A 23,493-nucleotide genomic window follows, 5' to 3' on the forward strand; every position below is an offset into this window, starting at 1 on the left:
CCGAGGCCTAGGCCAGGGCACGCGTAGGGCTCGGTCCCGGCATGCGAGAGAACCAGAAGCCTGCGGTCCCCGAATTGCCAGCGGGACTCAAAGTTGGGGGGTTGGAGGACCAAAGCGCGAGCTCCCTCCCTTCGGCTGAAGTGGGACAGCAGCATCCATCACCCGTCCGCGCGCTTCCTGATCCGGGTCCGCGCGCGCGGCGCGCACATTGGCGGGGGCGGGTCACGTGGAAGTACGGGGCGGGATGCGCGCCGGCCGGGACGCGCGCCGGCCGGGACAGAGGGCGCGCGCGCGCGCGCGCGGGGGGGGTGGGGGAGGAGCGGCGCGAACTTCGGTGGCGTAGGCGGCGGAGGGAGGGGGAGGGGTGGGCTCTTGACAGCGGGGGAGGGGAAGAGACCGGAGGAAGGGGGGATGGGAAACGAGGCAGGAGGGGGAGGGGCCTCGGCGAGCCCAGAAAAACGACAACGCGAGAAAAATTAGTATTTTTGCACTTCACAAATTAATGACCATGAGCTCGTTTTTGATAAACTCCAACTACATCGAGCCCAAGTTCCCTCCCTTCGAGGAGTACGCGCAGCACAGCGGCCCGGGCGGCGGAGACGGCGGCCCGGGCGGGGGCCCCGGCTATCAGCAGCCCCCAGCGCCCGCGGCCCAGCACCTGCCGCCGCCGCAGCAGCAGCCCCAGCTCTCCCACGCGGGCGGCAGTCGCGAGCCCCCAGCCTCCTACTACGCGCCTCGGGCCGCCCGCGAGTCCTCCTATCCCGCGGCCGCGCTCTACCCCGCGCACGGGGCGGCCGACACCGCCTACCCCTATGGCTACCGCGGTGGCGCCAGTCCGGGGCAGCCGCTGCAGCCGGAGCAGCCCCCGGCGCACGCCAAGGCTCCTGCGCACGGCCTGCACGCGAGCCACGTCCTGCCGCCTCCTCCCCCGCAGCATCGTGCGGCGGCCCCCGCGCCCCCGCGGCGCTGCGAGGCGGCTCCCGCCACCCCGGGCGTCCCGTCAGGGGGCAGCGCCCCCGCGTGCCCGCTGCTCCTGGCAGACAAGAGCCCGCCGGGCCTGAAGGGCAAGGAGCCCGTGGTGTACCCCTGGATGAAGAAGATCCATGTCAGCGCCGGTACGTGGCGCCGCTGGGGAGGCGCGGAATGGTGGGCTGGGGCCGAGCCGGGTTCCAGGGCCGGGGCGGGGGTCAGGGGGAGAGGCCCCTTAGGGGAAGAGGGCCTCGGGAGGGGAGCACCCAACTGGCCCAAGCTACAGTGGGATGTGGGTGTGTGAGCGCCAGCCAGCCGCCTGATTCCAATGTGAGAACCCTTTTGTACCCGGGGTCCCTTTATCTGGAGATTTACGAGACGACAAACTGTTAGGGCAGTAATTATAGCCCCCATAAATTTAATTGCCCTGGCAGAGGCTTCAGGCCATGTGTCTTTGAAGCTTTTCTTCAGCCCCAATGCCCAGCACTATTCTTTATGGCTCTCGGGTGTTTCCCGTTGTCAATAGCCTGTGAAACATTTTCTTTGCCGTTTTATGTATCTTGCGTGAACTTGGTGTCAGGTTATTATATAATGATGATGTCCAATTGCTCTTCCCCACCCCACCTTCTCTTTCCTCCTCCTTTCCCTCTCCTCCACTCCCTCCTCCTTGGCTTTCTCCTTCGGGGTTATGGGCTTTCAGTCAACCCCAGTTATAATGGAGGGGAGCCCAAGCGCTCCCGAACCGCCTACACCCGGCAGCAGGTCTTGGAGCTGGAGAAAGAGTTCCACTTTAACCGCTACCTGACCCGGCGTCGCCGCATCGAGATCGCCCACACGCTCTGCTTGTCTGAGCGCCAGGTCAAGATCTGGTTTCAGAACCGAAGGATGAAGTGGAAGAAAGATCATAAACTGCCCAACACTAAGATGCGATCCTCCAACTCCAGCTCGGCTTCAGCAGGCCCGCCAGGAAAACCACAAACTCAGAGCCCGCATCCGCATCCTCACCCCAACCAGGGCTCCTCCGCACTGACTCCTTCCTCTATGTAATCTTCCAGAGCTCTAGACCAGTTCTGTCCCTCACCTGCTTTTCTCCTCTCTTCTGCCCCTTTTCCCATCCACCCGTCCCCATCTGGACTACGACTGACCCCCAAACAAAACTCAATTTGGTGAAAAGGATAATAAAAAGAAGCTGTTTTGCGGGTAAGAAAGCGTGTGAACTGGTTGCCACAGAAGAGAAGGCAATGACCAGGATGCTGGTTGGTGGGACAACCTGCTGGCCTGGACAAGGCTGTCAGCTTTGGATACCTGAGAAGGACCACTTGGCATCAAATACTTTTGAGATGGCTGAAGCCAGTCGCACAACTCATTTTGACTGGGGACATGTACATTTGTTGCAAGCAGAAGAAAACAGACCCTTTTCCTACCTTCCTTACCTTCCCCTCCCTCCTTAAGGCAGCTCATAAAAGCTTGTACTGAACTGAATAAATGAGTAGCCACTGTGGACCTCACAAGATTATTTAATTCTCAAAAATGTATAGACCTCGATGGTAGATGTGACACATGTTAGTTTCCCTTCCTTTCATTTATTTAAAATATTGTTATGGAGATATTGTCTTATTCTGAGGCACAATCTTGGAAGGGAGAGTGCATTTAGTCCCACGTGCAGCTGTACAAATTGTGGTGTCGCTCTGTAGAAAGCCATGTGCTAAGAATAAACTCTGTTTAAAAAACAAAGTTCTAAGACATACTTGTGTGTTTCCTACTTTTAATTAAAGAAAAGTTCTCTGAATTGAAATGGTTGACCTTTCGTGTAAAAATCCTGTAGATGGTTTGGGTTGCATTCACTTGGACTGACTGCCCACATAATTTGTTCAACTTGAGCTGAACTCTTGTCAAGTTTGACCCATTGTGGGAAAAGTTCCAAAGAGCAGGAAAGCTCTTGAGCTCTGAGAGGGCTCCTCTTCTTCCCAAACTTGGCCAGGCTTTCAAGCTTCAAGTCTCTGTAAGGCATAGAAACGTGTCCTTCTCTGCAATGAAAGGTGAAACCGCGCAGTGCTGTGGGCCCACGAGTTTCTGCAGCTGTTCTACATGCTGAACTCTGAGCACACTTGGAAAGAAGTGGTCCCTTTGGTATTTATTGCACCTTCACACTTAATCTGCCTGTTTCCCTGGAGATAAAAAATAGTTTGTACAAAGAGTTGAGATTGCTTTTTATCTCTTGGATGTTTTTAAGGTTCTCTTCACTAACTGCAACTTGGGATTTTTGTTTGTTTTTTCATTTCTTTTTTTTTTTTTTCCAAGCAAGACCTTTAAAAATAAACTGAATTTTTCTGGTACACCCTCCAAAGTTTTTTTGGAGGAAAGAATAATGACACCTTAAGCAAGGTAGATCTGGGAGTATTAAGTGTTGGAAGAAAGCCAAACTCTGAACTAGGGACATCTTCCTTAAGTACTCCCAGATCTCACTGTGTAACCTAGAGATCTAGATTCAAAAGGCTGAAATCAAACCCCACTTCTCAATCTTTATAGCCCTAGTATCTGCTTACTGATTTACAAATTTGTAAAGAGGATTTAGACTTGATTGTCACTGAAGGGAGTACTCTCCAACAAGATAGAGAAAACCAACAGCCCCTAGTCCCAGAATATTAGAACTATCACCTGACCTTGAATGAGTATGATTTTTAGTTCATGTAATAATTTTAGCAGAGATGGGAAAGGGGTCTCACCCACCTCCGCAGTATCAAAGGGGTTTTAGTCACATTTTCCCATCAGAGGCTGACTACCCTTAGCCAGTGGTCAGTGCTGTTAGACCTTCCTCCTCAACTGGTCTGTGCGCCACAGGCAAGGGTGATCCATTTTCTACCTGGGAACAAACCAGATCTTAGAGGAAAGTGGACACCAGTCTCTGAGAGGCCTCCTTCTCTCCCCAGGAAAATTCAGGAGCAAACAAATACATTCCTTCCCAAGTCAGGCCAAACCTGGCATAAAGTGCATTTTATAAGGTGTGAACAGTGAACGGGTGCCAGGGAGCTCTGGAAGCCCTGCAACTACCGCTAAAACTTATTAACCCTCCCCCTACTACATGCACTTGTAAAACGAAATTAAATCATGCTGAAAATAGCAATTTTCCCAGGAATCATTAATCACCTCATACAATAAATACTTCTTTGTAATTCAACAGCAATTCTGAAAGGCATTCTCTGGGAAAAGTCTGTGGAGAAGCGAGGGATCTTCTTGCAAATAATGTGGTCTCGGGCAAAGACTCAGCATCTTGGCTGTCTGCTCAAAAAATGCCTAGACTCTTGGTGGAAATTGAGTGTCGAGCTGCAAAACCTCAATTGGCAGATTATCATCATTTAAGGTAAATTCTTATATTTCTCCTTCGTAGGAAAGGAGGGATACGGGGGCATTCATTAACTTCATATGGAGGCACTTGTTTGGGGGTGGAAGGAGATTTTCTTAATCTATCCAAGAAAAGAGAGAAGATCAAGATTGTTTTTCTAATCCTCCCTGACCGAATGTCAGTTTTTGCCCAAGCTGTCTTGATTATTAAGGTATTGGTAAGTTTTACAAGGCCAAAATTACCCACAATGATTATGTCATTTCTTCAAATGATTTACCTGCTTCAGATTTGGTCTTTAAGGGAGCTTGTTATAACAGCTTAGAAAATCCCACTTTGTGTTTCAAAATCCTGCATTGTCTGCCCCTTGCTAGGGCAACCATAAGAGTTCACCCAGAGGACAAATTTTCTATCTCATTAATTGTTTTTTTTTTTTTTTTTTTGAGTGAACCCTATGGGCCCCACAAACCCTTGACCTTTAAAGACAGTATTTTGTGTAAGCTCTGTAAGTCTCGTACCAAAATGACCCTTAAACATGCTCCCTTCTTCTTTTTCTCTTTCCCCCTCCTTCCCTCTAACACACACTCATCAGTTTTAGTCACAGAGCCACACTGTGCATGACTCCTGAGATAAAAGTTTTGTCAACATCTGAAATCAACCTAAATCGGATTGGAGACACTTTAATGGTCACAGTTTGAATTAAGTACTTAACACTATCCCCCCTGAAGAAAAATGGCACTTTGCAGGCTCTCTTTCCTGGTTTTGCTGAAATCTACGATATACCCGGTGTTTTATTACAGCAGGAATTCAACTGTGACAGGCATAGTAGAGTACTTAATACCCAGGATGGAGCTCCTGGGAAGATTACCTAGATATATGGTGAGTGGGCCCTGCAGACAGCATCTCTGACTTTATATTCAGCTGTCCCAGGATGCCCACATTCCCCCCACCTCTCAGCTTCCTCCCCTTGGAGTGGGTATCACTCTCCCTCTATCCCTTTCCATTCCCTGAGCTTCCAAAGTGTGCTGCTTTTCTCACCACTGCCTGTCCTACCACCCTTTCAACATAGAAACAGGCTCTTTGAAATGGAAAGAAAGAAAACCCCAAAGAATCTATGTAGCAAACAGAAACCTGGGACTTCCGGTGTGGATGAGTTGGTTTTGTGGGGCAATAGGCTGTTCTTTGTACTTCCTTAGTCTCTGCATCCCCAGCTGCCGTCAGGTATGGAAGAACTCAGTCTCACCTTTTCCAGCAGCTGCTCCTGTTGCCCCTTCTATGTACTATACACCAGCCTGAGAATAATTCTTCTTCCTTTCTCAAAGAGTATGGGCTGGGAAGGAGGAGGAAGAGAGCGTGTTCTGACTCCTTGACAGTAGCAGGGAGGCTGCAGGGGCTGCTGTAAAGCGTTTTAGCCTGAAACTTCAGTCTTGGAACTCTGGCATCTCTTCTTCCGGAGGCTCCAAACTCCAGGAATAACCACTCTCCCTACCCCCACTTTCAGGCCAGCCCTACTCTCTCTGTGATTGATTCCTGGGGCTAAAAGAGATTCCTTGATTGAAAGAATGTCCAAGGTGAAAGAGATCTGGATGCCATTTTGGTTCAGTTTTCTCAGTTTACCAATAAGGAAACTGAGGCAGCTGAATGCTTCCCTTTTATGTTCTTTATGTTAATCCGCATGTAGCTTGAATAGAGTCTTTGGTCTCATCTTGGATGGGGTGAGTGTACAGACATCTTGTCTCTGCAGAAGCCTCTTCTGCCTGGAATGGGCATGTGCATCTGGGCTTCACTTGAAACTGAGGGGAGGGCCTCAGGTGTCCAGGGGCCAGGGAAGAAGGGTGGCTTCTTGCCTGATGAGCCATCAAAGCACTTGGGGAAATTATGTAACCAAACTGCTGTAGCCAGTGTGCTAAGACAGGTGGGTTGACCTCTGGACTCAGGAGGGAACGGATGTCAGGGCATCTGACTGTCCACAATTCTCCTAGTCCTGGAATGACTATTTCTAGTATGCTAGCCCTGAGATTTCTGTAGGTGGTGCTGCCTCGGAGCCCGTCAAGGGCGTCTGGGTTCTGGAGGCCTAGGAACTAAAAAAGCCAAACAAGGACCCTGGTTGCAGCAGATAAAGGTGTAGCGCCTGTTCCAGGGAGATATTGAAATTGTAATCTTTGTGGTCACGTGGCTCATTAAATAATTAATGTGGATCGTCAGGAATGGATCGGAGTCATCAGGGCCTCACTAGGAATGAATCTCAGAAGTGACTCCCCCAACTTCCTATTTGATTTTTAAAAACACACACCGTCAGATTTATATCCAAAAGCTTTTTAACTACTTCAGGAGGGGTGGAGAGAGCCCGTCAGCGGGCAGGACCCGGAGCTGGCCGACCCACGCTGGGTCGTGGGCTTTTCCCGTAGGGTTTCTGCGAGTCTGGGGAGCGCGGCGCGACCGGGGAAACGTGAGTTCGGGTTCGGGATTTCTGCGGTCACATCTTGGCTTTTGTGATGAAGTGGGACTGATGCTCAGACAGTTGGTAATGTTCTGATTCACACTGGGGAAGGCTGCAGAGATACCACAGGACGGGCGCGCGGCTTTGTTCAATTTTCCCGGTGTTCATAAATCACCCGCGCCCGGCGAGCGAGGGAGCAAGCGAGCGCCAAAAAAGCCGGAGAGAGAGGCCGCGGCGGCGGCGGTAGTGGCAGCCATTGCAGGGGAGAGACCTGGGCAGCGTCTCTTTGTGACTCATTAGTCTGAACGATTTATGGTGGAACAGCAGCCATGAATATTTGACTTGGGGATAAGGAAACAGCAACAATAATAATAACCATAATAATTACAATGCTCCTAAGAGTCAGGGGGTGAGTGGGTGGGTGGCGGTGGATGGCGGCATAGTGGATCTTTCTGGGACTATGTTGAGTGGCAACTGCAGGGTAGCTAAGCCCCACCTTGCTTAGGGTCAGGCCACTGTCCGCAAGGCCAGGGGGCACTCCCTTTGGGGACACAGAGAACAAGTTTGAATAGAGGAAAGGGGCCCAGCATGGATTTGGAGTTCCAAGTGCTTGATGGACACTGGGGGCTGCAGGTCGAGGTGGTGGCAGAGAGCAGCGAGGGGCTGGTGTGCAGCCACTTGTTCAGTTTATTAGGGATCCATGAAACCTGAGGGTCAGGGGACTTGTCAGCTATTTGGTAGCCCCTTTTGGCACTCTTAGCAGGATTGCACGGATGCAGGACAGCCACTGGGGCTGATTTGGGCAGGCTGGAGTGTGAGGAGGAGGCTGCCATGACGTGGGTGAAAGGATAGTGGGGCAGGAACAGGGCTATGGAAGCAACTGGACCTCAGAATCCCAGCCCAGCAGAGAACTTCTCTAAGCCAGGGACCCAGCACCCAGGAGGATTCTTTGCCCCTCCTCAGTGTCGTCTTTGCCAGTTAGAGAGCAAGAGAGAGCTGCAAATATCTGGAGGGAGGCGGCAGCAGCAGAGTTAGGGCCTGGAGGGACTGGCCGCTGCTGTGCAAAGGGAGGCTGGATAGGGTCCCCAGATGGGGTATTTATTGGCTAATACCTGCGTCCTCCCCAACTTTCCCCACTTTCAGCAACCATAGCTAGCCTACTCGGAAGGACTGGGCGCTGTGGTAATCCCGCCAGCCCACTAGGACTGAGAGGGCGCCCCAGGGCTTGAATGAACCAGAAGACAAAACCTTCCAACACTGCCCCTGGCTCATGGACTGAGCCGGAGTCTGATTTCGCGCCAAACAGAAATGAACACTATTAGTGAGGTTTCAGGAGAGCCCGTGATTGAATGCTCCCAGGCAAGGCTTCCCTTTGTTAGCAGAAGAAAATAAAGCGTGCATTCACACTCCCAAGTTGAGGTGCGAGAGCAGCTCTCCATGCAGAGTGAGGGCACCAACAGAAAGCCTCTTCCACCTTCCCTTCTTCCTCCGCCTGGTCCACCCCCTCCCCCCCCCATAAAAAGAAAGAAAAAAAAAAAAGAGTGTGGGTGCGGAGATGGAGTATGTATTTATTTTACAAAAATAAATCACCATCTTCAGGCCATTTGTAGACCGGAACCTTTCGAGCAATGAGTGCGCCACATGGACGAGTGTCCTGGCGACTCCTCCGTGTCCGCGTCACCCCGGGGGCCACCCCGACACCCGCACCGCCGGCGCCTCCAACTCTGCTCCTCCAACTCCCTTCTTCCGCGGCCGCAGTTCACCCTCTGCTGTTTGTTTGTCCGCAGAGCCACCGGATGCCGGAAACGGGGAGTCCCTGAGCGCCCGGAGCTGGAGACACTCTCGGCTTCAGCCTTGGACATCTTTCGAGGTAAGCGCTGCGTCCCAACTCTTCACCGTGCCGGCCCTCGCACCGATGAAGGAGTTTACTTTCCCTGGCAGCTGCCATCCCTTGCAGCTGGTCAGTATTGAAAGAGGTGCTGGTCAATATATAACTTCGGAGGAGTTCCCCTCAGCTGCGCGCCCCGCCAGCGAGGGCTTCGGCGACAAAGCTCTGCCCCAGACCGGCTTCGCGCCGGAGGGGCGGTTGCAGAAACCAAAACTGTGTGTTCCTGGGGGGCGGGGGCGGGTTAGGGGCTCAGAAGGGTGTGTGTTTTCCTTCGGGCATGCCTCAGACGAACCGAACCGCTCCACGGAACAGCAGGGCCAAAGCCAGTAGAGGCCACGGGCGCGGTGGCCGCCGCGTGGGCCGCTCTCCTTGTGGACTGTTCGCGGCGCCTGCGGAGCCTGGGAGTTCTGCCGTTGTGGTCAGCCTCAGCTCTGTGCGCAGAAAACATACCTCGCCGCCTTGCAGTTTCTCCTATCGTTTTGCCTTTCCTTGGCAAGAGGGAAGTTGCTGTATTTCAAATGTGTAGACCATCGTTGGCAGCTGGGCTTCTCGGTTTCTTTAGTGGACTGATCCACTGATCTTCCTGTGGGAAAAGCACGGGTTTTCTGTGTCTCGGCGTTTTCTTTTCCTATTTAGAACAAGAGAAAACTCTTTAAAATTCTTTCCAAGTTCTGGCTTAATTTGTTCTCTTAGTTTGGGATGCAGGGAGGTAATTACTGTGGTTTATTACCTTGTAAAAGATCCATAAATTTCGTGCCTATTTGGGGGAGGGGCCGCTGGAATAGCTTTTAAAAGCGTGGGATGAAGGAATGGACTTGCTTTGTTCTTTCAGGAATTATTTATTTTAAAAAGTTTTCTGAGGTTTTTTTTTTAATCTTCTATTCTCTAGGCCTCAGTCTTCCCTAAAATCTGCTCCTACAATAGATATCAGGTTGTTAATTAATTGAAACACTATTCAGTGATGCTCTGGGGCTGATAAGGTGTTCTGGATACAATTATTACTTTATCAGATAGGAAGTAAATAGGGTAATAGTAAAGCTGGTACTTTCTCAGCTACTGTATGCTTATTTATCCCAAGTATAGATTGAGCATTTCAGGAATTTGTAACTCAGGTGTACTTAGGATTTGCATTTCGGAACATAACAGAACCACCGCATGTGTAAATAGTTGCAGAGGTCTGTGGCCATGTGTATAAAATGATATACACATCCAAGAGAACTTGGAGCCCATTTGTACTGTAGTTGCACCCACAGGAAATATCTCATGTTAAATAATGATCTATAACCTCCCCCCCCCCCCACACACACACAGTGGGCTAAGGGCCTTACCTGACACTGAATAGAAAAAACCACTACAGTTAAGTAAAGGGAGAAAAATGTTAAGTGTATTTTTGACAGAGAAATCAGATTACAGTGTTTGAATACAGATATAGCTAATCTGCCAACAGCCTTGCAAATATTGACTAAAGCTCTGTATCCTTGGTCACTTGCTCCTTCTAAGACAACTTTGTGCTATTTTGGCTCCACTGCATGGATCTAGGGCATGTGTCCGAGCCCTGGCCAGGTTGAGTGGAGGAGTCAGTAAAGGGGGAATTGGCAGCTGGGTTGCCCAACTTGGGCCTAGATACTTGAGCATCTCTATTCTTGTTCTCTGGAACAAAACCGAACCATAAAAGGCCCATAGCCTTGCTACAGGAAAGTGGGTTTCAGAGTGGTGAAGGAGGACTCTCAGCTGCTGGTTCCCTGGGGGCTTGCCCAGACCAAGATCTCTCTTAAGGAAGCCATTTTCGCTTCAAAAGTTACACTTCCTTTGACTTGTTCAGATTTTTCCCTTCACATCCCACCCAATCACCCCATCCCACCCCAAGTCGTTAATGTTAATTGTTAAACAGCAGTTGAAGCATTAACTGGGTTGTTAATAGGGGTATAGAGGCTCCTAGCTGAAGCTGAGATGCTGCTGGGCCTTGCTGGCGTTAAGGCATTTCTCTGAAGCAGGACCAAAGACTTCTCCCATTGATTTATGGCCTCGGGAGTTTCGGTTTGCTCCAGACTGCTCTGAGAGTTCTAAAGGGGGCCTCTTCTCATTTTTGAGTTGAAGCCTCTGCAGAAACTTTAGTTGGCAAGCAAGGGAGTTTGCCAGGCTATCTGGAGAGCTCGGGGTGAAATTATACGGATGGATGGAGTAAGGGGAGCAGAGGACAGTGTATTAGTTGTCTGAGTCCTTGGGAAACCAGAGAGTGCTTTTGAAAACAGCCTTTGGTCCTGTCCCCTACCCCCCAAACCTGAGAAAAGCTGGTTTTCACTTTGGGTTCTCACTTTGTAGCCTGTGACTTAGGTCAGAGCTGGGAAGGTTCACATAGAGGCTCTCTCCCAGCTATTCCGTAGACAGAACCTTATCCAGCTTAGGCCGGGACTTACTTCCAAGGAATTAGGTCTCCTCCTCTTTTATTGCCCTTCTCATTTGGACACCCCCATGACCAGGCCTCTGCTGAGGGCCTTATTTTCTCACCAGGCCCCTTCTGTCCCTCTGCAGGGGAGAAGGGGAGGGAAGGAACCATGCACAGCTTTCTACAGCTGCTTCAAGTGAGCCCTCATGCTTAGAGAGTCAAAGCCAGCTGAAGACCCACTCTCAAGGAACAAAAGAATATGGCATGAGGATCTTACCACCTCAGAGCATTCCCCCAGCTTAGAAACAAAGACCTGAAAAGAGGGAGTTTTTCGATGGCTTCTGAGAACATGAAGTGTTGAAGTCAGTGGACAGAATCCCCAAGCAGAAGGCAAGAGTTGGAGTGGGATGAGGAGGGGGAATGCCAGGTTCCTCGTGAGCAGAGTTGGTCCTGTTCAGTTTCTCATGATGGACACAGAAAATATCTTGGAGGAGAGTGGACACACTTATCTGCAGAGAGGGTCTTAGATTGTCTTGTAGGTTAATTCAAGGGATGCCAGCAAACATTCGTTCTTTTTTTTTTTTCCCTCCCTTGCAGAGACAATTAGATCATTTCCCCTTACATTTTTCATCATTAGAAGCCTATAATTTCATGTATCACTCAGCTATGCACTAAGGAAATGTGTAAGTGCAGATTTGGCCAGGACACTTGGTCCCTCCAGATTTTGCAAACCCTGACCCACCACTCTAGAGCCAAGCATCTCTCTTGTAGGGGGATCCCATCAAACAAAACCAGCTGGACTTGGAGGAGGTGCTTCGGCCTTTTGTCAGGTAATTATGGGCCTTTTGGGTTTCTCCAGTGGCTGTGGTGTATGGTGTGGGTGTTAGCAAACTCCATACAATGGCAGGCCATTAGGGAGTCCACTGACTAGGCCAGTCAGTACTGGGTTTTCTTCTGAAAACAGGGCCAGCACCTTTTGCCTTTTGATGTACTGGCCAGTTGGCCAGGGGAGACTGGAGTGCTTGGGCGTTTTGGGTTCAGCTTGTGTGTGAGTGGGAGACTGTAAGGAAAGTTTTGCGGACTATGAGAATGGGAACAGAACTGCTGTTCCCTTGTGTTGACTTGTGTGTAGAAATGTAAATAGTGCTAAGTGGCCTTGTGTAACGCATGTTGGGATGGGGGGGGGGGATGCCCCCAGTGTCCTACTGTCCTGGATAAAACTTCCCCATTGCTGGCCAAGGTCCCCCAGTTCACCTCCCTGAAAGCTAAATGTTCTGATTGGAAACCTAGTTCCTTCAGTGATTCCCTATTTCAAATAAAAGGATTTAAGTTGACGTATGACCACGTGAGCACATAATACAGCGCATTATTGTGGCATTTGGAGCGGAGACCCAGACGGGCTTTGCCTGTGATTACGTTTTCTAGATTCTCTACAGAGCGAGAGCTTTCCCCCCACCCCCACGCACCCACCTCCTCCTTCTTCCCCTTCTCCGGAGAGCGCTCTTCTAGCGGGTTGCAGTTTTCAGCGCTCATGGAGCGGTTCTGGGCGAGCTAGCCGATGGGACTCCAGGCCACACCGGGAGAATGGCATTTATTTTAAGGTATTTCTGTTGATTGTTCATATCTAGAGTGAGTTATGGCTGTGAGAGAGACAAAGGTCAGGCGAGGAGACCCTGGTTCATGGACAGGACCCTCAGCGCCTCTCTTCCTTTGTTTCTCCCTTAGAATCGAAAGCATTTGAAAGGTCCCCAGTGACGCCTCAGACTGAATTTAATTCCCTGGCAAGTGTTGGGGGGTGTAAAGGAAAGGGCATTTGGGGGCTACTGGGTGGGCCCGGTGGCCTCCAACACTCGAGTGGCTTTGTCCACTGCAGCGGGAATTGAGTCCCAGAAGCTGAGCCCCTGGCGGACGCGAGTCCTGGAGCATTGCCGGCTCCAGCCAAGGTGGCCCGAGCGCAGTTCACAGCTTGCTGGATGGAACTGCCTGGAGAGGGTGGGGGCTGAGTGAAGGGGAAGGGGACTTGCTCCCTGTTTAGCCGTGTTTGCTGGCTAGGATGGAGGGTGAAGGCTGACCTGGACAGCCAGAGCAGCTGGGAGAGAGAAATCAATGAGTGTCCAGATGCGCTGCCATTTTATTGATGATGCTTCAGGCCACTTTGTTCAGTGCTAGGTGGTTGCACGCGCTTCCCCACTTGCCAGACTGAAGGAGCCAGACCCTGAGGACTAGCCATTGTTTGCCTGAGTACCCTCTGCCTGAGCAGGGGTGGAGAAGGACAGCTCAAATCTAGGAGAGGCTTGGGCTGGGGGCAAGCATGCTGAATGCCCAGGAGCTCTGTTATTCTAACATTCAGGAGACAGAGAAAGGAGGGAGCTGGAGCTAGCTGAGCTTCGTAAGACACAAGGCTGGGGCGCCCCCTGTTTCACCCCCAGCTGGCTAGGAGAGTTGGAGAACTGGCTGGTGTGCCCTGGGCTGGAGGGAAGTCTGAAAGCAAAGTCTGCAGAAAGAAGAGGCAGACATCTTCAGAGTCCCAGGAGCGGTGCTGTAGTCAGAATGGGGGCAGATGAGAGTTAAATAGCATGCTTCCAAATTACTGGGAAGGCCTGAGCTAATTGGGCTTTAGGGACCCCATAGGAAGGATGGAAACTCCCTAAAAAGGTGAGGGAAACTTCACTTTCCTCTGCTCTTGAAGTTCTTAGAGCAGAGAAAAGGGATGCCTACAAAGCAGCTGGGAATCGGATCTGACTCCTGACTTAAAAAAGCAAACAAACAAACAAAAAAACTTCTTTCTGCACTGGGGGGAAAAAAAAGAAATCAAATCAGATTTCCCCTACTTGAGTGAGATTTACTTCCCCAGACAGAAGGGCTGCTTCAGCCCTCCCCGCTACTGGCCCAGGCACTAACCATGTTTAACTGAGGCCGTTTCAAGTGCTCTAAAACACCCCTTGGAAATAAAATGTAAGCTTTAATTGCTGTTCAATTACTTGTCAGCATTTCATATGATTTATGACCCAGTTCTGGCGCATTTTTGACCCAGTTAAAGACTCATAAATAATATAGTTTCACTAGAAAGAATGAGAGAAGGAATAGAGGTTTGATAAACGCATCTTTTTATTGTCGCTTCAGTGCCAGCAAACAGAATAAATATCTAAGGATGGACTCCCAAGCTAGTTCTGTATAAAAGTGCACACAGACAGAAGCCAACAGAGGTGTTTATAGAGAACTGGTTGGTTTTTTCCCCCATGGAAAGAGCCAAAGCCTCTCCATCATAGCTAACCTACAGCCATTAAAAAAATAAAGGCTAGTCTCCCCCTTTACCCTCAAAATGCCATCCTCACCCTCAGAAGCAAGCTTATTTCCTCATTGATATCTTCCCCAGTCTGGGATTTCTGTGCCTCTTCTAGCCAACAGTTACTCCCCACCTTCCTCCCTGGCTGCTCAGCCACCCACAGGCTCTCACAAATAAGTTCATAAAGATACTCCTGGAAAGGATAGGAAGGCACCAGGCACATCTGATGTCCCAGACGCTCTTCTAGTGCTGAAAACATGTTTTCTTCTAGTCTTCATGGGTGAGAGGTGGGGGCAGGGAACAGGGCGTAAGAGCACTGGGGGAGCCAAGGGGTCCTCTCCCCAGAGGGAACCGCAGTGGTTTTGGCGGAGGCGGGTGAATGGCTGCGCGATTTACTTAGGGCGCTTGAGTAGGGGCGGAAATCGACAGGCGATATTTTCCTTTTAAAAAGCAGTAACAAACAAAAATCCTTCAGCTATTATACATTATTATTTTTAGTCAACTCGCCCTCCTGGCTCCAAAGGTCAGTTCTTTGGATTTTAGCAGAGAGGCCTGGGCCCGGGCAATCTGCTTGCCAGGTCTCCAGACCCTAGTCTTGAGGTCCGAGCCCCACTTCTGCCCGCTGCCCAGAGGTCCTGGCCCAAGCTCCCGCCCTGCCTTTCCCTGGGCTCCCTGCTCAGCGGCTCCCGGCCCCTCTGGGCGCCGGCGGAAAGGTATGCGTCCCGGGTGCCCCAGCCCTCACCTCGGCGCCCCGGGCCGTCCCCTCCCCTGGCAGGTTCTCACGGAGAGCGGGCCTTCCCGGCAGCTGGCTTAGCTGAGAAGGCGGTGAGTCGCGTCAGCAGTTTGGAGGAGAAAGTGCGGGTTGATTATTGACCCACGCCTTCTTTCTTCAAATGCTACATCCGACCCAGCCGGTTTGAAGAGAAAATGCCGCCGAGCGGATTTTTGCGGCAGGCTCTTGCCTCCTACGCTGCCTCGCTCCCCCTTTCAAGTCGCGCTGCAGCAGTATGCCATAAGGAGCAAGTGTTTGCTGTTTTGTGCTCTGTTTACAGCTTTGGGGCGCCGAGTCATAAATCTTGCCCAGCCATAAATGACAAAAACCATTGGTATGCATGAGGCCACCCTGGCCCGGAGTGCTTTTTGATTTCTCCCTTTCCCTTGGCTTTGTTTTTGCTCTAAGGTGACACTTTGGCTCCCTGACAGTTTAAACATACTACTTATATTTTTAACACCTTCTTTTGAGAAGGACCGGCCGTTGACACCTTGGAATTGCACGAACGCGCTATTTCTCTCTTTTGCCACACACATATCCTTACAGAGTTCACTTCCGAATCTGGGAAGTTGAGGGAGGCATTAGGAGGGAGAAAGACTATCCTCCTTAAAGTTTTGGCAATATTGCTGGGCATATTGGGCCTTTCCTCTGCTCAGCGTCCCTATCTGCCACTAATTAGGGCAAAAAATATAGACGGGGTTTCCTATTGGGGTGGGAGCTATGTGTCTTAGCCCGAGAGTGAGCCGCGTGTTTGTACTGTGAGATGGGTACAGAAGGGTTGGACACCTAGAATTCTAACACCTTTGTGTGTACCTGAACCCAGAGCAGCCCGTTTCACTGCCTGGACAAACCGTATCTCCCCCAGGCTACCTCCCTCCCGGCTGCCAGGATTTCAAGGATTTCCACCTAAAAAAATACAACCAAAGAGAGCCCAGGTGGCTCTGGGGGAGGACTCCCAAGAAAGGAGGCCCTGTCCCAGCCCCTAGAGACTGGCTTTGAGGTTCTCAGCTCTGGGGTGGCAGGTAAGGTAAACTGCCCAAAGTCTGGGGAACTCTCTTCTCCTGGTTCTCTTCCCTTTGCCCCGCAACTGCAAATGTTCAGGGCACGGGGTAAGGTAGTTTCTCAAACGGATTCCTAAGAAATAGAGCCCAGCAAGAGAGCCCCTTTGTGAGAGCCGTTTGCCCTCATTAGCATAATTTTCCTGGACTTTAGTGACGCTTAGGAGCGGGGAGAGGGAGGGCGTTGAGGGTTGGGGGGAGACTGCCCTCCCCCCCGCCGCCGCCGAGCTCCCCCTCTCGCTCGCCTCCGCCCCATCCCCCACGCCGGCGGCGTCCCCCCCCCCACCCGGCCGCCTGGGCCTCCCTTCCCGCCCGCCCCCAGCACCCCCAACGCACCCCCCGACCAGACGCTGCTCCGCGTGTAATATTCATAAGAAACATACCCAAGTCGGTGCCACTAGCCCAGGCAGAGCCCCGCGCCGCGCTAGCGCTTATCTCCGGGCCGCGGCTGCTGCCCTCGGGAAGGGCAGGGGGCGGGGGTGTGGGGGAGGGGAGGGTGGGTGGGGTGGGTGGGAGGGGGGGTCCGAGCCGCCCCAGTCCGCCCTGGGCTAGCCGTGCCGGAGCAGCGAGGCGGCCACGCTCTGCACCGCGACGTCCGGGCCTCGGGGTCTCCCTCCCGCCCGCCGTCTCGGCCGATGCTGAGGGTCGGTGCCCATCCCGCGCGGAGGGGACCCGGCCGGGCCGCCGAGCCGGGCCGGGGGCCGGAGCCCGAGCCTGCGCCCGAGCCCGAGCTCGTCAGAAGTTAAGGTAAGCAGGGCTCCAACCGGCCGCGCTCAGCGCTGAATGGTGGAGTTTACGTCTCGGTGATTTATGGCTGCAGACTTAAATCTCGGTTCAAGAAGAGTTCACAAGCCGGAGCTTCCTTCCCGGCAGTGACTGATACCCTTACACTTCGAGTTCAGGCCGCTTTCCCATCCCCGCCCCCACCTCTTCCCTCTCGCTAGCCCAGCCTCAACTTTTCGGGGTTAGGAAGGAGAGGAAGGGGTGGGCGAGGGGACGCGGGGTCTCTTACCCGCCGTTCCCGCTTGAACTCGGGGTGAGGGCAGGCCGAGGAAGGGGCGGGAGTGGAAAAAGAAAGCGGTGTCTGAAGGAAGGAGGTTGAATTTGGGCAGATCTTCCAGAGAGACAATAGGGCTTGCTTCCTGCAGTCAGTTTAGCCTCCTCAACTCTTTCAGTTCGTGCACCTGGGGGTTATTCTCCAGAAAAGGAGCTTTTCAGAGGAATCTCCTCCCATCCCCAACCTTTGCTTGGGGGTGCAAAGCAAAGTTTCCTAGCTGGCAAATCTCCAACTTCTTTACCAGGTTGCAAACTTTGGGGGCTGGGTTGGGGTAGAGAGGAGGTTTGTGGATTGTGTGGGCCCCACCGTGGTTATCTGCTGACCTCAAACAATAGGAAGGGCTTTGGTGGGTGAGTTCACATTTTAAGATTATGGAGTTTGTTGTTTGCTCTTAGAGGTTTAAAGGTATTTTAAATTATTTTACAAGGCAATGCATAACTTGATGAAAAGACTTAAGTAAGCCGCAGGCGGGTGTAGCCTTTGATAATGGATTAGCAAGTCACTTGAAATATTGTATGTTCAAGATCAGCTTAATTTTGTTTTATCTAATATCTTGCTGTTCAAGTGTCTGGAGTAATTTTCTTAACCTGACGTTTTATTTTACAAAGAGATACAAGCCCAGTATCTTAAAAATTTATAATGGCAGACATTAACACTGCCAAATGTAATTGGAACTATTTTCGGTGAAAGAACAGGAAACAGAGACATTAAACTGCTATTCTGTTTTAAATTTTATTTTATCCTTTCTTTACTTTTGATCATGGGATCTGTAGCTTGCTATCTATTTCCAAAAGAGAAACCGTACAGGCTCAAGATCACATACAATAACTCCGGATAAGGGATGCTGTAATTTTTAATTGTGGTTCTGGAAAATTAATTGTGCCTGTTTTCCAGATGTTGGTCAGATTGTTGGTTTAATAATGAAATCCAAAAGAGTCTATTATTAAAACCAAAATTATAATCATTCACTGGTAGATGTTTATTACACTAATTTTTTTCTAGTTAACAAAGGGTCTGCTATTTCTGGAAATCTTGAATAACTTCAGGGCACAAATACACATAGTTGAGGTATGAAGTGTAAACCCTTCTCTTCATGAATTTATTATTGTAATTTTCTTAAATGGCCAGAGAGACTAACATTCTGATTGCGTGGTGGGAGGGTGACTATATGAACTCACATGAAAGTTTTCTGAGCTGAGAGCCAGAGGTTGACCATACAAAGGTGAAAACATAAAACATAGATTTCACTTTTACAACATGCTTTCTAAATGAAAAGGGATTGAGAAGGCTTTCAGTTGCTTTTAGATTTCCAGGTTTGTCCTTTACTTTGTATTTCTGAAGCAGGTAAATAGGGCAAGTAGCACATAACAACAACAACAACATCACACAAAGATCAGAAAACTCTGGCAGGATTTTATGGCTTGTGCTTCTATCCCTCGTCCGGAGCCAAATGACCCCCATACATCAAATTACATAGCAGTTTCTAAGACAGAACCTATTATCGTTAAGTTGGAAGGAGAGTTCAAGCGGTGGTCATGGAGATGACGCTGGTTTTTCAGGTTCCTGATGGTTTTTTTTTTTTTTTCTCTCTCTCTAATCCATCATGTTTTAACAGGTAGAATTTGATAGTTGTCCTGAATAACAGGACCTCAGAAAGTCCAAGGCAGGAGGCTCTGGGGACTTCTGTAACAGGGGGAAAGAGGTGGGAGTGGCCTGCTAGGACCTGCCTGAGAAATAGAGGGAGGAGTAAAGAACTGTTCCAAGATTTGAGTTTGACTTTCTGGAGTGGGTCTTGTCTGTCTCTTCCCACCCAGAAGGTTCCATCCAGCGTTTCCTCTCCCCCTTTTGACCACAGAGGTCTCATTAGGAGGAGGTGGGTCATATCCTTACACAAGGGTAGATTAATTGTCAAACAAGCTCAGCTTCTGAAATCAACAAGGGTCCAGTAGGGCTATTGCCTGAAAAGATTTTGTGCGTACCTCTCTTGGGTGCTGGAAAGTCCAAGAAGGGCCTGGATGGGAAGTCACCCCGCGTCATGGTTCTTTTGGCAAATATTAGTCCTAACGAGAATACTGGAGGAAAAGTTGGCGACCCAAACTCTCCTTTGCCCCTCCCCATGATCTCCAGAAGGGAGGAATGCAAGGAGCGGAGACCCCAAGTTTCTTCTTCCCTGGAAAATAAGGGATTCGGATGCTGTTCCTTTCTAGCCCATCAGGCCTTTCTCCTTTTGAACTCCAGCCCCGGCTTCCCGACCTCTCTCTCTCCTCCTCTCTCCCTGGAAAACCCCCCAACTCCAGACGCAAGTTAAGCAAATATTTGTAGCTGCCAGTAAATTCCAGCGGCTTTTTATAGCGCGGCTCTCTGCGCCCGGGGCCAAGTCGTGCTGCTAAATATTGCTGACCACTTTTTCTTTTATGGCTTTCATGTCACTTAGCTATTGAGAGTAAGATGGATTTGCGCGGAGCCCTCACGGCGCTGCGATTCTCGCCCCCCAGGTCTGCGCGGGGCGGCCATTGGCTGCGGAGCGTCACGTGACCGCGGGGGCGTGCCAATGTGCGCCCTCACGGGTGTCAAGCCCCTGTCAGAGTGTGCGATCAAGATCGTGAAACAACGCGATGCAAAAAGCGACCTACTACGACAGTTCGGCGATCTACGGTGGCTACCCTTACCAGGCAGCCAACGGGTTCGGTTATAATGCCAATCAGCAGCCGTACCCGGCATCCACAGCGTTGGGCGCCGATGGCGAGTACCACCGACCCGCCTGTTCACTCCAGTCGCCTGCAAATGCTGGGAGCCACCCCAAGGCGCACGAGCTGAGCGAGGCCTGTCTGCGCACCCTGAGCGGTCCGGCCAGCCAGCCTCCGGTTCTCGGCGAGCCGCCCCTGGCCCCACCGCCACCCCAGGCTGCGCCCCCTGCCCCACCGCAGCCTCCAGCTCCGCCTCAGCCCCGTGCACCCACCCCTGCCGCGCCCCCGCCCCCCTCTTCAGTCTCCCCACCTCAGAATGGCAGCAGCAACCCCACCCCCGCCAGTGCAGCCAAGAGCCCCCTACTCAACTCGCCCACCGTGGCCAAACAAATCTTCCCCTGGATGAAAGAGTCTCGGCAAAACACAAAGCAGAAAACCAGCGGCTCCAGCTCAGGTAAAGAGGTGCCTTCCGCAAGAGGTCCCTCCGTCCTGGCTTCCAGCCCCCCAAGCCGCCTCCAGCCACAGCCAGCAGGGTTTGGGAGTGCTGGAATATTTCCAGAATTCACTGCTCCTCCTCCCCCCAACCCTCAAAGGTTTCCAGAGTCTTTGCAACTAGGGAAAGGATTGGGCTCTGTGTGCCTGGGAAACCCTAGAGGGAGACTTGATGGGAGTCTTTCTGGATCTCTCTAAGAGCAAGTGGGCCCTAGTGACTTTGGAATACCTCCTTGTAGAGTTAGGACCTTTGGGCAGAACAGACATGGGCACCACTGTTTTAGCACAGCTCCTCATTTCTAACAAAACAGTGGTACCTACCCCACAAGGAAATGTGGCAGAATAAAAGCAGGCCTCCAAGTCAGAATCAATGGTCTGCCTATAATCAGAGCCTATTTTTAATTTTTGCTCCAGCAGATGGAGTGGCTGCCTTACCTCTGGGAAGGCCCTACTCAGACTTAGTACAATGAAGGTCGCCAGGGATTTCCTGGGGGAGGAGATTCAGACTTGTCATCCTAATGGGAACCACATGGGCCTTCTGGAACCAGATTCCAGGACAGGCTCTGGGCCTTGTGCTTCCCAGCATCTTGGTTTCCTACGCCACTGCCTTCTCCAGTTGCTGGTGCTCTATTCTGAACCTGAGCATCTGGAGCCTTCCGGAGCCAGGAATGGGGGCAGGGGGAGGTCGGGAGCAGGGAGAAAAGGAGGGAAAAGGAGGGTCAGGATTAGTGGGCATAGCTGGGGCATGCTCCTTGGTGACATGAAGAACCCTAATTAATGGCATCTGGCACCAGATGCTTGGGCCTCCCCACCAGAAACGGGATCTCTTTTCAATGGGATCTCCTTCTTTGGCCAGAGAAAGTCTTCCAGAGTGGAGCTTCCACTCCCGTCCTCTTTACTGGACAGATTAAATAAGAGGCCAGTGGAGGCAACTGTCCAATTCTTCAGTGAGATAGTGATGGAAGGAAGGTTTATTGAGTGTGTATTAGGTGCCCCACATTCCAGTTACTGTGAAGGGAATAAACAGGATGAGACCTGCCCACACAGAGCTTGTAGCCTGATAGGGCAAAGGATCAGGAAATCAGAAACTGAATAGCTCCAGAAGAGAAACAGAGTAGGAATGCAAACAGGGCGTTCTGCTTTTCTGTTCCTTGCCCCCTTGGAGAGGCTTATGACTTGCAGCTTTAGTCAGTGAGAAACTGCTGACACTTTCCCCACCAGGACAGAAAATAGTACCTATGTCCTTCTTCCTCTTTCTGGGTCCTGATAGATGGAGGGGTCTTTGGGGCCTGGAGGAAGGAGGGGCCTGGCTAGGTCAGGGCCTGCGGGCGGGCAGCCCCTGATGCCACTCTTCCTCTCTCCTCTGATCTCGCAGGGGAGAGCTGCGCAGGTGACAAGAGCCCACCTGGGCAGGCATCATCCAAGAGGGCGCGCACGGCCTACACAAGCGCGCAGCTGGTGGAACTAGAGAAGGAATTTCACTTCAACCGCTACCTGTGCCGGCCGCGCAGGGTGGAGATGGCCAACCTGCTGAACCTCACTGAGCGCCAGATCAAGATCTGGTTCCAGAATCGACGCATGAAGTACAAGAAGGATCAGAAGGGCAAGGGCATGCTGACGTCATCAGGGGGTCAGTCCCCAAGTCGCAGTCCCGTGCCCCCCGGCCCTGGCGGTTATCTGAACTCTATGCATTCGCTGGTTAACAGCGTCCCATACGAGCCCCAGTCGCCCCCGCCTTTCTCCAAGCCCCCTCAGGGCGCCTATGGGTTGCCCCCTGCCTCCTACCCCGCACCCCTGCCCAGCTGCGCACCGCCGCCGCCTCCACAGAAGCGCTACACGGCGGCAGGGGCGGCCGCGGGGGGCACACCCGACTATGATCCACACGCGCATGGCCTGCAGGGCAACGGCAGCTATGGGACTCCACACTTACAGGGAAGCCCCGTCTTCGTGGGGGGCAGCTATGTGGAGCCCATGAGCAACTCTGGCCCGCCCCTCTTTGGCCTAACTCACCTGCCCCACGCCGCCTCGGCTGCCATGGACTACGGGGGCGCTGGGCCACTGGGTAGCGGTCACCATCACGGGCCCGGGCCAGGGGAACCGCATCCAACCTACACGGACCTTACCGCCCACCATCCTTCTCAGGGAAGAATTCAGGAAGCCCCCAAGCTCACCCATCTGTGATGGTGGGCTTGGGGCTGCGCGCCAGGAGAGTCCCCCCACCCCACCCCACCCCACCCCACCCCACCATCTTTCTTCATTTGCTTTTTTTGTTTTAAGGTTCTTTCTGCACCTCCCTTTCCTCTCTCCTCCACCCGCCCCCGCTCTCCCCCCACCCGTTTTGTTTTCTTTGGTAACACGTTTTTATGGTTTATGTGACGTAGCAATCTTGGTTGCTGGAATGGCTGTCGGTATCAGTAGTGATATGTATCTGCTCCCGCCCCTCGCTGGGCCGCTGGCCTTGCACCCTTTACCTTCTCTACTCTTTGATCAGAAACAGGGTATATGAACAAATTTTCTAGCCAAGTTGTTCAATGTGAATTTGTTCGTACATTATGGCTCCCGAGGGGAAGCAATTACTTTTAATTTTTAGTTTTTTTTTTTATTGCACTTCTTGTAAAGAGCGAGAAAAAATCAAAGGCGCTTTGAGACAGGGGCTCCCTGTACAAGGATGACTAAGTGTACGTCTTTCCGTGTGTGTATGCTGGTGAAGTCAGATTTATTTATATTTTTTTTGCAAGCATTGAATAATCTAAGTTTTAAATATTATTTATCCCCATCCGTCTGTATTTATATTAAAGAAATTCTGTACCCTGATTGTTCAGAAGGTTTCTTGGGCCTTTTGTTCAATGGTGTATTGGCGTACATAGAAAAAAAAATTTTATTCGAAAGGGAAGTATAATTCCTTTATAAAGATGGTAATGATGCAATAATACCAGAGAGGATCCAGCTTTTGAAAACAGTGATCTAGGTTTGTAACATCCGGCGAAACTGGGAAAAAAAATGTGTAAACGCAAAAAATGCTAGATTTGTTTTGAGAGTTCTACATTCCTTGCTGCTCACATTCTGAGAAACAAAACAAAAAAAAAAAATAAAGTTTTTATTCTGAATAATATCCGTG

General features: G+C 51.2%; 2 protein-coding genes and 1 long non-coding RNA gene across 5 annotated transcripts; 2 read left to right on the forward strand and 1 right to left on the reverse strand.

The window, feature by feature from the left end:
* Window positions 1-407: 407 nt before the first annotated feature.
* On the forward strand, window positions 408-2,714 carry HOXA4 (homeobox A4). The gene is made up of 2 exons (XM_043463347.1): window positions 408-1,115; window positions 1,670-2,714. Exons 1-2 carry the CDS (start codon window positions 503-505, stop codon window positions 2,014-2,016), a joined length of 960 nt encoding a protein of 319 aa, XP_043319282.1. The 5' UTR covers window positions 408-502; the 3' UTR covers window positions 2,017-2,714.
* A 5,583-nt stretch (window positions 2,715-8,297) lies between these two features.
* On the reverse strand, window positions 8,298-16,660 carry LOC122438465. Its single transcript, XR_006268558.1, has 2 exons — window positions 16,523-16,660; window positions 8,298-9,265 (listed from the first exon to the last, which is right to left on the reverse strand). It is a non-coding gene; the product is annotated as an uncharacterized LOC122438465 (long non-coding RNA).
* On the forward strand, window positions 8,486-23,485 carry HOXA3 (homeobox A3). 3 transcript variants are annotated; one of them, XM_043463337.1, is made up of 3 exons: window positions 8,486-8,619; window positions 19,692-20,337; window positions 21,751-23,485. In XM_043463337.1, exons 2-3 carry the CDS (start codon window positions 19,812-19,814, stop codon window positions 22,554-22,556), a joined length of 1,332 nt encoding a protein of 443 aa, XP_043319272.1. In that variant the 5' UTR covers window positions 8,486-8,619; window positions 19,692-19,811; the 3' UTR covers window positions 22,557-23,485. The 3 variants fall into 3 exon arrangements, with proteins under 3 accessions (XP_043319272.1, XP_043319271.1, XP_043319270.1); XM_043463336.1 differs by lacking the exon at window positions 8,486-8,619 and adding an exon at window positions 11,423-12,624; XM_043463335.1 differs by lacking the exon at window positions 8,486-8,619 and adding an exon at window positions 16,751-16,886.
* Window positions 23,486-23,493: the final 8 nt, after the last annotated feature.

This window comes from Cervus canadensis, chromosome 3 (genome assembly GCF_019320065.1).
Source record: "Cervus canadensis isolate Bull #8, Minnesota chromosome 3, ASM1932006v1, whole genome shotgun sequence".
Taxonomy (NCBI): Eukaryota; Metazoa; Chordata; class Mammalia; order Artiodactyla; family Cervidae; genus Cervus; species Cervus canadensis.